The 13,434-nt window shown below is 58.5% G+C and overlaps 4 protein-coding genes across 4 annotated transcripts; 2 read left to right on the top strand and 2 right to left on the bottom strand.

Annotated features, from left to right (window-relative positions):
• Nucleotides 1-3,897: 3,897 nt before the first annotated feature.
• On the top strand, nucleotides 3,898-7,256 carry COL26b_003240 (uncharacterized protein; the record flags this gene model as incomplete). The annotated part of the gene is made up of 6 exons (XM_053176141.1): nucleotides 3,898-4,036; nucleotides 4,117-5,106; nucleotides 5,157-5,769; nucleotides 5,823-5,885; nucleotides 5,938-6,844; nucleotides 6,915-7,256. The coding sequence occupies 6 exons, from the start codon at nucleotides 3,898-3,900 to the stop codon at nucleotides 7,254-7,256; spliced, it is 3,054 nt and encodes a 1,017-aa protein (XP_053040041.1).
• Nucleotides 7,257-7,562: 306 nt separating this feature from the next.
• On the bottom strand, nucleotides 7,563-8,417 carry PUP2 (proteasome component pup2; the record flags this gene model as incomplete). The annotated part of the gene is made up of 3 exons (XM_053176140.1): nucleotides 7,563-7,736; nucleotides 7,790-8,328; nucleotides 8,393-8,417. The coding sequence occupies 3 exons, from the start codon at nucleotides 8,415-8,417 to the stop codon at nucleotides 7,563-7,565; spliced, it is 738 nt and encodes a 245-aa protein (XP_053040040.1).
• Nucleotides 8,418-9,154: 737 nt separating this feature from the next.
• On the top strand, nucleotides 9,155-12,114 carry COL26b_003238 (uncharacterized protein; the record flags this gene model as incomplete). The annotated part of the gene is made up of 3 exons (XM_053176139.1): nucleotides 9,155-9,620; nucleotides 9,678-11,638; nucleotides 11,695-12,114. The coding sequence occupies 3 exons, from the start codon at nucleotides 9,155-9,157 to the stop codon at nucleotides 12,112-12,114; spliced, it is 2,847 nt and encodes a 948-aa protein (XP_053040039.1).
• Nucleotides 12,115-12,474: 360 nt separating this feature from the next.
• COL26b_003237 (uncharacterized protein) lies at nucleotides 12,475-13,053 on the bottom strand (the record flags this gene model as incomplete). Its single annotated transcript, XM_053176138.1, has 1 exon — nucleotides 12,475-13,053. One exon carries the CDS (start codon nucleotides 13,051-13,053, stop codon nucleotides 12,475-12,477), a length of 579 nt encoding a protein of 192 aa, XP_053040038.1.
• Between the last annotated feature and the right edge of the window lie 381 nt (nucleotides 13,054-13,434).

Raw genomic sequence — 13,434 nt, 5'->3', positions numbered from 1 at the left:
CTATTAAAGTTAGGGCCGTTGATAGCTCTCCAGGCAGCTAGTCTCCAGCCTGTGATGATGGTTCCCCTGGTTTAAACACCGAAACATTGCTCCCTCGGATGCCGCCAGGCATGCGGCCCCGTTGTAACCGCCTGCGCATTCTCACCGGAGACCAGAAGATTCTGCAAAGTTTGGACGGCGACAGCGACCCACCGGTGGGTTGTTCGGCGGACAGTCGGTTCAATTCTCAAAAGACTCCGACTTGTGGTCCGAAAAACGGGTACGGCGCATTAACCGGCCTTATGGAGTACCGCTATGTTTGGCGTTGATAGCGTGGGCACAGAGACAGGGACCTGGGGAATGGCAACAACCCAACACGGGCGGCAGCATTCGGGGATGAACGGCCTTCCAGAGCCGTTGGTCTCGGGAGCCAAGACAAGACATCAAAGAGACGAGACAGTTCAGAGAACCTTGAGGCTGGAAACGCTCACCAAAGAGACAGAAATAGGGCAACCGGCACCGTGGCACAAGGCGCAGTACAGTCTCTGTGCCGCAATGTGCCAGATGCCTTTGTTTGGCAGCCCGGCTTGCTTCATTGCCACGATTCGCATCTGGCTATTTCAGGATCGTCCTCGACGGCCAGTCTTCAACGTCACGGCACTCATTGCTCTCTCGAAAAAGGAGAGAGCTCCCTGCCCCGACTCAACTACTGGCATGCGGGAAGGCTACCTGCATACTTAGCCTGTGGCGGCAGCCAGTATCGACCTCTGCTCAGATCAGATACAGTAAACATCCGGGAAAAGCTGCCAAGGTGACCCTGCGCGTCGAGGAGGACGAGAAGGCACAAGGCGATCGATGATGGGCGGGAACCGATTGTGACCAGTTGCAGTTGTTCAAGAAGGAAAGAGGGCGGGCGGAGGTGGTCCGCGGGGATCGGCGTGCCTCCTCCTGTTCGACAACGAGCACGTTTGTGTTGCACCGTATGCCAGCCGACTGTGTACTGCGGCCAGTCGCCGGTGACACCGTCCATGAGGTCGGAAACGCAACGATTGGCCGAAGCTGATGTTCGGATGCTTGGTGGCTAGAATGGGGGGGATGGCGAGATCCCAGCGGCACATCGCCGTTCATCTCAATCAGTCCATCGGCCTGCCAGACTTGGAATGCATTCACCTAAGTTGGGACGTCGTGGCAAGAGAGACGGGTTGAAAGGCTTGTCTCGTCAATTCTCATACTGTCCCAACGGCGGCAGGAAGGGCTGTCAAGCCATTGAGAGCCTCCACTACCTAGCAGACGGCCTTCGCGAGGCCCCGTCGGCGTCGGGTTGTTCTTTCTTAGCATGCCGCTTTCTCGGCACATGGCAAGTTGCCTAAAACTAGTGGCAGAAATGCATCCCACCTTGGAACGCCACCGGCGCATATCTCACTTTTGGGCTTGATGGCCACCAACGGACGATCTGGATACCCCATCGATGACGAACACCCCCGGCCCTGCTGAAGATTTTGAACATCACGAGGGTTTCAATACATCTTCAATAGTAGCGACGAGCGACGGGCAACGGGCAACGGGCAGTCACGGATGCCGCGTCCCCGTAGGACTTCGCCGTCGACCTAGTCGACGCTTTTCGCCGGATGTCGTCTTGGTCATTGCTGACCCCATAGGGCAGACGAGGGGCAACAGGCTGGACCCTGACGGACGGGGAGAGTCCAGACCTCCAAAGACCTCGGATGAAATAGCGTTCGGCTTCTCTCTCTGGGCCCCATGTTGCCTGCGACGTTGGCGGTGCCCAGGGCGCGACGACTGCGAGATGGTTCATGCCACCACGAAAGCTCAAGATACCCATGGCCAGATTGTCGGGTATGCGAGGACAAAGTCTGTTGAGCGTTGCCGTTGGGATTTGCAGCTTGGCGGGTTGCCTAACCCAACCTCCAATCTCCGCCGCGCTTCAATCAAATTTGCAGTAGTTGCCCTACCGGGACGGTACCGGATTGGATTGCTTCACCGCAACAACGACGATGCAGGCCGCACGATGCACAGCACAGCGTAGTGTACGCGCAGAAAAGTTTCTTTCCTCGTCAGACCATGCGTACATGAGTAGCTCGGCTTAGCTCTGCTAGACCCGTGGGACCACAACACCACAGGAAGCAGCTTTTTGCTTTCGAGAAGGAGAAGAGACGATGATTCAGTCAGCTCGTCCTATTGCCGTGCGCCATTCCACTGAGCCCTGTCACTCGGGACATGACAGACCCCTGAAAGAAGGGGCCCCGGTCCGCCCCTCAGTTCAGTGGCAGCCGAGGCCCTAAACGGCCTAATCCTCGCAGCCCAGCGGCGCCATCGCGCGAAAACATGGCAGGCTCACGACGGAGCTAGAACCCTGGACGAGCCTTACCAACCACTGTATGTACTGCATAGTACCTACCCACCTACCTACTTACGGCGGCATGTATGCATTATTACTGCCCGCGGGAGGGGAAGAGCAGACACAGCAGACGCAGCAGACACATTGAGATGGATTTCGGGGCGACTGGGGGAGACGTCTTTGACACGGAACCTACCTGGGAATCATTGAGTGGGCCATCTTAGCGCGCTGCTTTATCACGCAGCAGCACGTATCACACCCACTCGTGTTGCTTCCGCAAGCCACCCCAATACGCCGTATGTGTGTTTTCTCCCTCCCGTCGTCTTGCCGCACCTCCTACATACATGCCCATACTGGACCAAGAATAGCCAGGGTCGGGCAGCCAACTGCGTGCGGTGGACGGTCCAATTCAAGACCTTGAGCCAAAAGGTGAGTAGGCAGTGATTAGAGAGTCCCATGTTTTCACTCTGCTGTTAGTGTTTGTTGTCTTGCTCGTACTTGTCACGTCCCTGGCCCCCCTCGAGCCCGAGTCTCTCAGAGACAACTCCAATTGTCCTGCAATGCTGTCTCTCACCCTCGTCCCCATCACCGGCAGCATCGTCCATGGCTTTGTCTGCCTTGCCGGTCATGCACGATTAATGACCCCTACCTGAATCATCTGCATCCCCGTCCTCCCATTCGTCTGGGCCGGCTCTCGTGTCTGGTTTGGTTCGTCCCGATCTCCCAAGTTTCCAACCTCCATCTTCCTGTCACCACCCCCCGGTCCCTCCGGCCCGGCCTCTTCTTAGTCTTCTCGCCGCTTGGCACCTCCCTCGCTCTACCTTGTCTCCGTTGTTTGTGCATCTGCCTCTCCACGCCGCCTTTCTTCACCTTGCTTGATACCCTGTTACAGTACATTTGCCTGCCTTGGAGCTACCTTAATCTACCTACCCTTCTTCCCCTCCCCCCGTCTTCTCTATTCCAGAGTGGGAAAGGTCACCAGTCCCTCGTGTCGTGAGAGACACATCTCCAACTGCTGCAGACATCCTTACACCCCCGTCCTACCCCACGAGTCCATGCGTCCTGTCCAACCCGTTCATGACAACCTATTCGGCGTAGACAAAGTCACACTGGCTTGTTTCACTTCCTTCCACCGTCTATGGCTGCTTAATAAAAAGCATCTCACTCCAGAGCGCCCGACTTGCTTCCTCTATCTTTCCACCCTCGAACCCCGTCCCGTTGCCCGCGCACAAAGGCGGAAGTTAACCCACCTTGTCTCGCTGCGCTGCTGCCACTCTTGGACGCTTGTGGCCCGTTGAAGACGCCGCCTCTTGACTAAACGCCTGCCCAGAAATCACAGCTTTTGCCCACCCTCCCTCACCGTAACCGACGCGCCGAACATCGAACGGCACTGCTCTGAGAGTAGTAGTAGTACTCTCTGTGCCTTGGGCGAGCCACACGATCTCTTGTGTGTGCAAGTTTGCGGGAACTAGACGAGACCATCTGTTGTCGACAGGACCCAGTGGATGGAGATTTGAGTCGGGTCACGGAGCTTCACTCACAACAAGACAGCATCTACTAGGATGGACACGGCCGATGGGGCGCCCGACGGCGGCGACAAGTCCCCGACCAAGGCCTCGGGCAACAACGATGAGAATGACAACGATGACCAGAACCGCAAAAGAGCGAACATCAGAAAGAGGACCAAGACCGGTTGCCTGAGTACGTGCCCGCCTTCTTCAGCCAGATTCAACACCAAGGGATGTCTCGTCTCTAGACCGAATTGCTAACATGACCAAAAGCATGTCGAAAACGACGCATCAAGTGCGATGAGGGAAGGCCCATCTGCAACAACTGCATCAAGTCCAAAAGACACTGCGAGGGTTACAACCAGCGAGTCATCTTCAAAGACCCAATCGGCGCATTCAACCTGAACGGAGTCTACGGCCCCGTGGTCTACCCTCCCGAGGCGTCAAATCCCCCTTTCCATCAGCTGTCCAACCCGCCGCCGAAGTCATCCAATGCGCCTCCCCTGGCACCAATAGCTCCCAAGCCGCCACAGAACATGGACTATGGCGGCCAGCCGATGCATCACCAGTATGGCCAGGGCTTCCCAGGCCCATCTTCGGGTCATCACCCATCTTCCTCTCCATTCGACTTCAACCAGTATGCCTTTGGGCCGCCGCAGATACCCCCGCAAATGCCCCCGACGCCCTCATTGACATCGCCCATCAGCCCAGACCAATTCCAGGGACCGTTCGGCGGAGCCCAGAGCACCTTTGTCAGTCCAAATACCGACAACGGCTCGTTTGCGTACGTACCCCGGGAAGCATGGCAAGGACAGCCTTCAAATCATGTACGGGTGGAAGAGATTCGACACTACCCCAACGACCCTCTGCGGCGAGAAGACGTGGTGGAGGACCCCGATGTCCAGTTCTTCTTCAACGACGACGACGACGCATCCATGGGCGATTCGGACGACGGCTTCGAGGACTTGATGGGTGAGGAGAGCGCCTACGGACAACTGGTCCAGGCCCGTTCGGACGGTCCCTGGGACGGCTTCGGCACCGAGGTCAGAAAGTTCTCCGCCTTTGCGGAGGAGACGATTCTCACGTCGTACATCCCGACCCCGAACAACTCACCGCTCAACGACGAGCGGACGGCAGCCCTGTTCTGGCACTTTATCAATGTCACGGGCCCCAGCATGTCCCTGTATGAGAGGCATCCGTTTGACCACACGAAACTGATGAACAACTTTTCTGTGCCAAAGGCCGGCCATAACTTGTGGACCTGTAAGTGATTCCATGCCTCTACCGGGCTGGACACGATTAACCATCCGCAGACACGTTCCCCATCCTGTCGTTCAACCACCCGGCACTCCTCCAAGCAATGCTTGCCCTGGGCGCTTTACAGATAGCCAAACTGCAGCAGATCCCGCCGACGGCGGCCATGAAACACTATCACCTCTCCATTCGCAGGATCGCAAAGAACGTGCGAACAGTAAAGAGGAGGACGTCACCAGCCACGCTCGCAGCCACCCTGCTGTTGGGGTACTTTGAAGTGTGGAATTCGGACCATTCCAAGTGGTGCAATCACCTGTTTGGAGCCAGGCTGCTGATCAAGGAGATACCTTTTCGGGAGATGACGAGGAACATACTGCCGCTGAAGCGAGCCAGACGGGCGCTGTTCCAAGAAAGCCAGAACCAGCCGTTCGACCCCTTTTACATGGGCCACGACAACACGCACATGATGAACCATGATCTAGACGATTTGGACCTTGGCCTACTGAGTCGATTAACGAACCAACACGTGTCGTACGAGGACGATGCAGCAGCCTCGATCGGCAATTACTACACTGACCGCGATATCGAACATTACGAGCATTTGAGGGATCTGTATTGGTGGTACTGCAAGATGGACGTCTATCAAAGCATGCTCGGTGGTGGGAAGCCATTGTAAGTGTTTTTCTCGCGGATGCATATGACGCCAAACGCTGACGGATTTTCAGTATGGACTACCAGCACTGGACGCAATGTCCGCCCCGAGCCCCGATGGGCCGACTGGAGGCCATGTAAGTCACCCTCTAGGTGCAGATAGCATTGAACATGTGCTGACTCTGGTAGTTACGGAACGTATGACCACTTGATGCTCCTTCTTGGTCGCCTGTGCAGTTTCGCTTCCAAGGACCTCGCTCGAAAGAAGAAGTCGTTCAAGGGGTTCGGGCCTCCGGGTGGCCCCCCGGGCGGTCGTCCAGGGGTTCCCACCGGCGGCCCTCCCGGTGCGCCGCCAGGACGGGGAGGGCCGCCCAATGCGTCCGGGCCACCGGGAGGAGGAGGCCAGGAGTGGGGCCCACCGGGGATGGCAACCGGTATGCCCGGAGGCGGGCCGCCCCCTGGCATGATGGGAGGGATGCCCGGTGGGCCGCCCGGGGGTCCGCCGCCGGGCATGAGAGGCCACCCAGGAGGGCCGGGCGGTCAGATGGGAGCGCCTCCTGGGGCCGGGTCACCGCCCATGTTCCCGGGCATGCTGCCGAATCTCCAAAAGGTGAGACTGCCCATGGGCTTCAGCCCTCCGAGAGACGACTCGCCGCCTCCGCCGGAGATGCCAGAAGACCTCGACTCCGACGTTGCCATGGAGGCGGCGATGCGTGAGTGGGAAGGCCTTAGGGAGGCGTTTGAGATCCTCCGATCCCAGTTTGGGCCCGAGTTCCAGGCCCTGGGCGCCGAGTACGCAGACCACAGGGACTCGCCCTTTGGGCCGACGCTGCAGTACCGCACCTTTTCCGTGGCCGGCATCTGGATGAACTACTACATGGGCCTGATCCATCTGTACCGCGCACACCCGCGGATGCCGCCGGCCGCCATGATTGCCGCGGGCATCCAGGCGCAGCATACCGAGAAGTTTGCCATCGAGATTGGGCGGATCGCGGCGGGGCTGACGGACGACGTCTCCAACGCCACCGAGATCAGCACCTTGGTCGGGGCGGCGCTCATCGAGAGTGCCTTCTGTCTCTTTGTCGGCGCTATCCAGGTAATACATTCACGTGGCCTCACCGCCCTTTTACCCGCCCGGAGATCATCCTCGCTAACACGGTGTACAGTACAGAGACGACGCCCAGCGTCACTGGATCGTCAGGCGGATGCACGACGTAGCACGTCTCACAGGCTGGCAATCTGCGCGACAAATCGCCGAGGGCTGCGAGTCTGGCTGGAAGAAGGCCGCGGCTATGGGACGGGGTCCGCCGTACACAAGAGACCCCACGCTCCAGACCGTCGTGCCCCCCTCGGTGTGGTTGAACCCGAGGAGGATTGGCGCCCGGCTGGAGCTGCTGGACGGAGACGACAAGGTGCTCGTCGTCGCCAAGACGGAGCGGGCGCATTACGCCCTGGGGCTACTCAGCGTCGAGCAGGAGCTGGAGAGGCTCGACATCAAGGAGGGATGAGAGAAAGCCCTTCTGGGCGATGGATGGGTCGTGTACGATGTGTAGATCAGGGCTTCCAACCTTTTCGAGTAGGTTTAGTTTTAGATCAATACGACGGGTCCATTCAACGTCACCTCCTGAGATCCTCATCACGTTTGAGTACGCTATTGATACACGGTGGGAAATCGTCTAGACGTCAGGTTCCTGATTCGTGACCGGTGTGCCTGGGTAAGTATCTTTTGGGGTTCTCTCCCTTCCAGAAAACGTCTTTTTCACCCGCCCAGCCTCATGATTCTCTATTACGCTCACCCTAGCCCATGCTCTCGTCTAGTTGGCAGGGAGTCGCTCCACGACCGCGGCCATCTCCTCATCCGTGTATATTCTGAAGCCCTTCTCCTTCGTTACGCTCGCCAACTGCACGTTTTTCGAATCCAACTTCTCCTCCATAACCTGCTTCAGCGTCTTGAGCACCAGTGTCTCGGCGTCGGTAATCGTCAGAGACTGGAGAGCATGTTAGACATGGTTCAAACACATAGCCGCGGAGGGGGTCTCACCTTGTGGTACTCGTTCTGCAGCTCAGCCTGAGCGCCCTCGGAGCCGGAACCGATGGCCTTGGCGTCGTAACGGTAAAAGGTGCCGCTGGGCTCGGCGTGGAAGAGCTGGGGGCCGTCCTCGTCGTAGCCGGCGATCAGGAGGGCGACACCAAAGGGGCGGGACATGATGGTCTCCTCGCCCTCGGCACCCTCACCGAAGCGGAGGGCCAGGTCGCAAATGGCCTGGGTGCACGACTCGACGCGGAGGGGCTCGTTGTAGTTGAAGGCGTGGGACTGGGACTCGACGCGGGCGTGCTCGACCATGGAACGGGCATCGGCCTGCAGACCGCTCATAGCGCATCCGATGTGGCGGTCGATCTCGACAATCTTCTCGACGGAGGAGGTCTCCAGGAGGGTCGAGGTTACGCGCTTCTCGACACCGAGGACGACACCCTCGGAGGTGGCAACGCCGATGGCCGTGGAGCCGAGCTTGATGGCCTCGAGGGAGTATTCGACTTGGAAGAGGCGACCTTCGGGGGAGAAGGTGTTGATTCCTCGATCTGTTGTTGACGGGTTGTCAGAGGAGCTCTTCTCGAAGACAGGGAAGGAGGGCAGTAGGCTTACCGTATTCAGATCTTGCCATAAACATCTTGGCGGTGTTCTGTGTGTCAAATTGCTGAAGAGAGAAGGTGGTGAATCTCTTCCAGAGGAATTGATCGATGTGTTCAATTCCTGAGCGTTGCGGGCGTGGGTGATGCGGTTGCGGGATGCTGGGGTGGTGATGGTGGTGGTGGATGGAGGGGAGCTCGTGGTGCAGGTGAGGTAACCAAACGGTGACGGTGGAAGGCTGAAGCACAGTCAGGTCGTTAGGCAAGCACCAGCCTACGCAGCCGCAAGCTTGGGGGGGCTCCAGCAGCGGAAGCAGTAGCACCACCACCACCATCAGCAGGACTACGTACCTGGCCCGGACCTTAGCGCAGCTTGCTCCTGGCCCCTGTTCGTCTGCCCAAAGCTTCTGATTGGCTGGGGCGACAAGATCCCCTCCAACAGCTGCCCGCTGTCCCGTCCCCGGAATATTTCAGGGGCCAGGCGAGCCCCGGGGCCGGGGTCAACAACACGCGAGGATTTTCCGAGCAGACGCGCCTGGGCTAATAGGCACTTTACTGTGTAACCCAGCCCAACCTGCCCGCCGCTTAGACCTGGAGAGTGCGACTCTGCAAATAGAGGGGTACGACTTGACGAACAAAGAGGGACTGGCAAGGAATAAAGGTGCACACCCTCCAAGACACGGCCGCAGACGAGACGAACGCCCAATCGAGAGGACCATCACATCAAGAAAACAACGCCCCAAAGACGCACTATACCCCCACCAATGCAGTCGGCGACATGTCGTCTGGCACGCGCCGCGCGAACGGCACAGCCTCTGCAGCTGCGGACCACGAACGACTTTCGAGGGCGTCACGCATGAACACTGCGGCGAACGGGGGAGGCAGCGGCAGCGGCAGCGCCCACGCGAGCTTCAGGAGCGAACGCAGCGAGCGGAGCGATGCGCGGCAGCAGCAGAGGGAACGGGAGCGCGAGAGGGAACGTGAACGGGATCGCGAGTCGGGAAGCAATGCGCACAAGAGGTCTGCGTCGGGAAACCCTCGCACCACGAGCAGGACGCAGGACGACCGCCACGTAGAGGAGAGGAGAACAGAGAGGACGTATGTGACCCAGCTGGAGACGCTTGTGCAGCGGACGCGGAGCCCTGAGAGGGGGGACCGCAGAGGCGACAAGGGCAAGCCGAAGGAGGACAAGTCCCGATCAGCCGAGACGAAGCCTAAGGAGGCCAAGGTCGAAACCCCGTCCGGTGAGATTGCAGTTTGCCGTCGTGATCGAGGGAATGCTCACTGACTTGCGCGTGCAGCACCGTGGAACCCAGAGGCGACGCTTCTCCCCCATACATCTGCCCCCTTGGCGTGTCGAATATCCATACCGCCATTGGCGTCCCAAGCGCCCCAGCCCCAGCAACCGAAGCCACTTAGCGAGCTGTCACTCGAGGCACAGGAGGCGGTCATGATTGAGGATCTGCTGTTCGTGTTCATGGGCTACGAGGGCCAGTATATCCGCTTCGCCAAAACGTACAACCCGCACGAGGAGAGGGATCGTCTTTCAGGGCCAACATTTAGAATATTGCCTGGCCTGGACCCGAGCCTGCAGGATCTGACGGCGTCAATGCTGAAGATGGCGACGTACTACTCTGCTCTCGAGATGTTCGTCGACGTGCAGAGCAGAGAGGAGTTTGGCGCCGTCAACCACGCGTTATGTGCCTCCGTGAGGAAGTTCCTTCACGACTATCTTGTCATGATTGCGCAACTTGAGACGCAATTTCTGACAAACGAGACCTTTACGCTCCACGTACTAAACATTCACACCCTGCCTACCAACCAGATGATGTCACACCTGTACTCTTTGGCACACGAACTGCTGAAGCGAAACGCACTCCTAGACGACGATGACGAGGAGGAAGAGAGCGACAGCGCGGACGACTTTGAGAACATTCTAGAGTCCCTTCGTGAGGGCGGCGATCTGGTGCCGGGATCGGGGAAGAAGATCTCCAAAGGCGGCGTCGTGCTCGGCTTGCTCACCAAGAGGCTGGAGTCCCTGTCAGGAGACCCGGCGGCGCGCGCACTACTGACAACGCTGCTCCGAGACTCCAGCAAACCGTACATGGTCATGCTGAACGAGTGGCTTCATCACGGCGGCATCAACGACCCGCACGCCGAGTTCCTCATCAAGGAGCAGAAAAGCATCCGCAGAGAGCGCCTAGAACAGGACTACACGGACGAATACTGGGAGAGACGGTACACCATCAGAGAGCACGATATCCCGCCTCAACTGGAAGGTGTCAAGGACAAGGTCCTGTTGGCAGGGAAGTACCTCAACGTGGTCAGAGAGTGCGGTGGTGTGGACGTCAGCAAGGTCGTCTCGGACGTGCCCAACTCATTTGACGACAGCCGTTTCCTGGAAAACGTCAACAACGCATACGCCCACGCCAACGAGTCCCTCATGCAGCTGTTGCTCACCACACACTCCCTGCCCGCGCGGCTGCGGTCGCTCAAGCACTACTTCTTCTTGGACCCGTCCGACTACTTTTCCTATTTCCTCGAGCTCGGCGCCTCGGAACTGCGGAAGCCCGTCAAGTCCGTTAACACCGGCAAGCTGCAGTCTCTGCTCGACCTGGTCCTGCGCCAGCCTGGCAGCATCGTGTCTCTGGACCCGTTCAAGGAAGACGTCAAGGTGGAGATGAACGAAATCACCCTCACAAAGTCCCTTCAGAGGGTCGTCAACATCACCGGTATCGAGCAGGGCGAGTCGCTGCAACCTCTGGCGAACCAGCCGGTCGAGAACGACAAGAACGCGATTGGCTTCACGTCGCTGCAGCTCGACTACACAGTGCCCTTCCCCGTCTCTTTGGTCATCAGCCGCAAGACCGTGTGGCGTTACCAGGCGCTGTTCCGCTACCTGCTCTCGCTCAGATACCTCGAGTCCCAACTGTCGACAACATGGCACTCGCAGACGACAGGCATGACGTGGTCTCACAAGAGCTCCTCGCGCAGCCTCGAGATTTGGAAGCGCCGGGTATGGACGCTTCGCGCGCGCATGTTGGTGTTTGTGCAGCAGCTCTTGTACTTTTGCACGGCCGAGGTCATTGAGCCCAACTGGGCCAAGTTCATGTCCAGGCTCAAGGTCAAGGAGGACGGCCAGGACGGTACTAGTACCACCGAGGGACCGACGAGGACGGTGGACGAACTGATGCAGGACCATGTGGATTTCTTGGACACGTGCTTGAAGGAGTGCATGCTCACCAACAGCAAGCTACTGAGGGTAAGTCACAGGGCGCTTCGCTCATCTCTGCGTGCCACACGACTAACAACCTGCAGATCCACTCAAAGCTGATGCAAACCTGCACAATCTTTGCGACATACTCCAACTGGCTCTCGCGTGAGCTGGAAAAGGCCGATCCAGACTTGTCCGGCGCCACCAAGCCGCCCAACATGACGCAGAAGCAGTGGCGCGCCTTTCAAGAGGTCCGCACACAGAAGCCTTCGGGCTCGCACAGCGAGTCGACATCGTCGGCGGGTGCCGGCGAGCAGCACGAGGCCCGCGTGGGCAACCTATTCGAGATCATGAAGAAGTGGGAGGGCAACTTTAGCAGGCACCTGCAGATCCTCCTGGACGCGCTGAATCACTACGCCGCCACGGAGACGGTTGTGCTGCTCAGTCTATGCGCGCGGCTTAGCACGGCCAACCAGGGGACCGAGTATGCGGGGTTGAGGAACGAGGAGGACAGCATGGCATGATTGTGCGTTCACGTTACATACCCTTCCATTCGAGGAAATCACACGAGACGGCGTTCTGGGGTTGGAGCAGACGGGGTCATCGTTCCAGGACGGCATCAAAAGCAGTCGAAAGGGGGAGGAGGGAAAGAAAGCGGCAGGGGCGGGTTTTGTCCACATGCCCTACCTAGACAGATACCATTGATTTGCTGATGCGCGCGGCGTCATGTTCAAGCTTCATCTCTTGTCGTTGAGTTTGCATTCAATGCATCATGTGAGGAGTTGTCATGACAGGATTTCATTTCTCTTAATGCTTGGGAGAGGGAGAGCCTCGGGTATGCTGAAATTATACACGTGGTGGTAGTACATGTTGCCGTCCGGCATCTATTTCTCCAGAGCCTCCTTAATTATCTCGGAGATGCGCTTCTTGTCAATCTCGACGTCCTTGCCCTGTACCGCGGCGTTGACCAGCTTCATGACCTCGCCCAAAGAGACCTTTCCAGCAGCAGTGGCCTGCTCAATGGCCTTCTCGACATGCACGCGGACGTCGGCCTCGGTGACGGTGAGGACGCCCGAGTTGGCAATGTACTCGGCCATGACCTTGGCCTGAAGATCCTCCTTGTCGGCCAGATCGTCGCGGCCGGCGGCACGGAACTGGGCGGCGGCGTCCTGGCCGGCGCGCTGGGTCTTGCGCAGGAGAGCGACGAGCTGGGCGTCGGTGACGATGGGAGACGACGTCTTGGCAGCGTTGTTGGTGGCGGACAGGACGGAGCGCAGGACAGAGAGGCGAGCGGCATCCTTGGCGCGCATGGCCGTCTTCAGATCGGCCTTGAGATTGGCCAGGAGCGGAGGCGCGGCCGGGGCGGCGTCCGAGTAGAAGCGGATCGTCCGGGGCAAGGCGCGGCCGGGCACTACCGTCGGCCGGAGATTCTGGAGGAGACGTGTTGATTGTCTGGCGGCCATTGTGATGTGCGTTGGTCGGAAGATGGAGTAAGTGAATCAGAAGATTGTCCAATTGGTCGTTTCTAGTGTCGTCGACCTCGTCAATTGCTCGAGTGTTGAGTATAACTAATTCGTTGTCTGAAGCTGTCGATGGACCGACAAAAAAAAATCGAGAGCTGTGAGATGCATAAATTTGGGCAAGCTTTCCCATTGGCCGGAGCTCATGGCCTGTTCCAGATGTGCAAAGAGTTCGGCGGCGTTGGTGGCGCATTGCGGCTTCGGCGCCAGCCAGGTGAATGGACGGTGGAGCTCCCCCAAGGGCACGTCTGTCTGCCGAGGTCTTCCAACTGAGTTGGTGCTCGGTGCCCAGTCCCTACACTATTGCCTATCAAGTGTCTGTCA

Source organism: Colletotrichum chrysophilum (genome assembly GCF_026319265.1).
Source record: "Colletotrichum chrysophilum strain AFK26 chromosome Unknown scaffold_17, whole genome shotgun sequence".
Classification (NCBI taxonomy): domain Eukaryota; kingdom Fungi; phylum Ascomycota; class Sordariomycetes; order Glomerellales; family Glomerellaceae; genus Colletotrichum; species Colletotrichum chrysophilum.
This window is presented reverse-complemented; position numbering and strand designations above follow the sequence as displayed.